The 1,878-nt window shown below is 37.4% G+C and overlaps 1 protein-coding gene across 1 annotated transcript in view; it reads right to left on the bottom strand.

Moving 5' to 3' along the window:
- RYR3 (ryanodine receptor 3) overlaps positions 1-1,878 on the bottom strand; it is a gene marked incomplete at both ends in the record, with an annotated part of 117,924 nt that overhangs the window by 52,947 nt on the left and 63,099 nt on the right. The window contains one exon of the mRNA XM_010139358.1: positions 1,261-1,401. Coding sequence (XP_010137660.1) covers positions 1,261-1,401 — 141 coding nt within the window. The remainder of the gene's footprint in view (positions 1-1,260; positions 1,402-1,878) is intronic.

Raw genomic sequence — 1,878 nt, 5'->3', positions numbered from 1 at the left:
GAAAACATTTTACACTGGAAAAATATTTCTCTTGCATCATTATTAGAAATAGAAAGACTATATGCTGCAGCAAGCAGAATGCCTAAAATTTTTGAGGCTTTTACTAGTTTTGTTGCAACATTCTTTAGTGTGCGCGGCACAAACAAAAGCAGTGAGATCACAGGGTAAATTGCTTCCATTAAACAGCTGGAAGCCCTGAAAATACGAAAATATCCCACTACAAAACAGAAGAATGAAGAATATTGTAGCTCAGCAGATTTACGCAACTCTGCTTTGCTTGGAATAACAACCATTTAGAGAAAAATGAAAATGCTATTACAGAAGGCCACCAACATTGGCAGAAACGTATCTTCAATTATCTGCAAAAAGGCAAGACACGCTAATTGGAAACATCGCATTGTGTCAGTCCCGCCTGACACTCCTTGCACTTGTGACAGCAGTAAGAGAGCAAATGTCACTAAAATCAAATACGAACAAGGCTTAAAAAGTCATTTTCGAATAATGCAGAGTCCTTGTTCATTTCCACACTATAAATCAGAACGCCTAGAGAAGCAATCAACTAAATCTGTTAATTAAAGCTGGAACAGCAGATGCAATGAAAAAATTCATTATTGTGTCATACTGAGAACCTGATTTTTGAGCCCAATCAAGTAAAGAAAGCATTTACTCCGTGAATAGAATTCTGCTATCAAAAGTGTAACCTTTTCTTACTGAGAGAAAAAAAAAAGGGAAAAAAATCCCACAATCACACAGTAAAATGGAAAAAACATCTATTCCTAAGAGTGTTGCATCATACTTCTTAAGCTGGCAGGAACTAGAAAACAAAATACAAGTGCATGGCTGAAAACAGACAATGTGAATTTACTGTGCGTACACCAACAGTTCGACATGCAGACGCATACAGCTCTTAAAATTAATTTTATGTCAGTAAAAAATATTTCTAAAAGGTTAACAGAGCTAAGCTAGGAGAGGAGAAACCACTGACTTGTTAGCGTAGCAAGCAACGTGCCTCGTTACTAGGGTAGGGCTACATGGGTATATCAAGACAAAGATTTGACATTTCATTAGTTTGGAGAGAATCTTTCAAGACTCATATTCAATTTTTCATTGGAAAGTTACTTCATTAAAAGCATTCACTGTCATCTCTCCCACACGAGGTGAAAGAATTGTTATAATAGGAACTTTCTGCACTTGGCACAGCAAATGATCGTTGTAATGTTTTTCTAGTTATCCCATGCTGTAATGCGATTATGTCATTACCTTATGAGACAAGGAATCAAATATGCCCCAGAAAAGTTTTTCAGTTAAATGTAACTCTTCTTCTGCCGCAATTCCATAGCTTCCCATTCCTGAAGGCAGACAATAATATTTCCAGCACTGCTCATAGTGATTTGTCAGAAGCTAGATTTTCAAGAAAATAAAAATGCACATAAAACATTGGTATTTAACAAAATAACATAGTGGTTAGCGAAGTCTGAACTGTCAGTTTCTGTTTAAACAGATACGTCAGGATTGTGACTTATTTCCTTCTCTTCATTTCTAACGGCCCATACAGATGGCCTCGTTGTCTCCTCTTTCTTTTGGGGAGAGCAGCAGAGCCCATGCTGTGAAAATACGAACTCTGTATTACCCCCAGCTGCTGCTGTGGGATTCTCAGTGGTGCCAGTGAGCAGCTAAATTACAACATTTCAGGGTTGTCACCCTCTGAGTACAGATTAGCCCACAAGGTAAAAATGGAGACAAGGAAACAGATATAAACCAGGAAAACAGAGAATCTGGTAAAAAGTTTTACAAATTCAAATTGATTGTACTTCTGTCATTTGTAGTTGACGGCCTCAGTATTATTCAAAACATTGCAGAAGACACCCACAGAACACT

This window comes from Buceros rhinoceros, unplaced genomic scaffold, assembly GCF_000710305.1.
Source record: "Buceros rhinoceros silvestris isolate BGI_N320 unplaced genomic scaffold, ASM71030v1 scaffold15077, whole genome shotgun sequence".
Classification (NCBI taxonomy): domain Eukaryota; kingdom Metazoa; phylum Chordata; class Aves; order Bucerotiformes; family Bucerotidae; genus Buceros; species Buceros rhinoceros.
The sequence above is the reverse complement of the archived record's forward strand: the minus strand, read 5'-3'. Positions and strand labels throughout refer to the sequence as shown.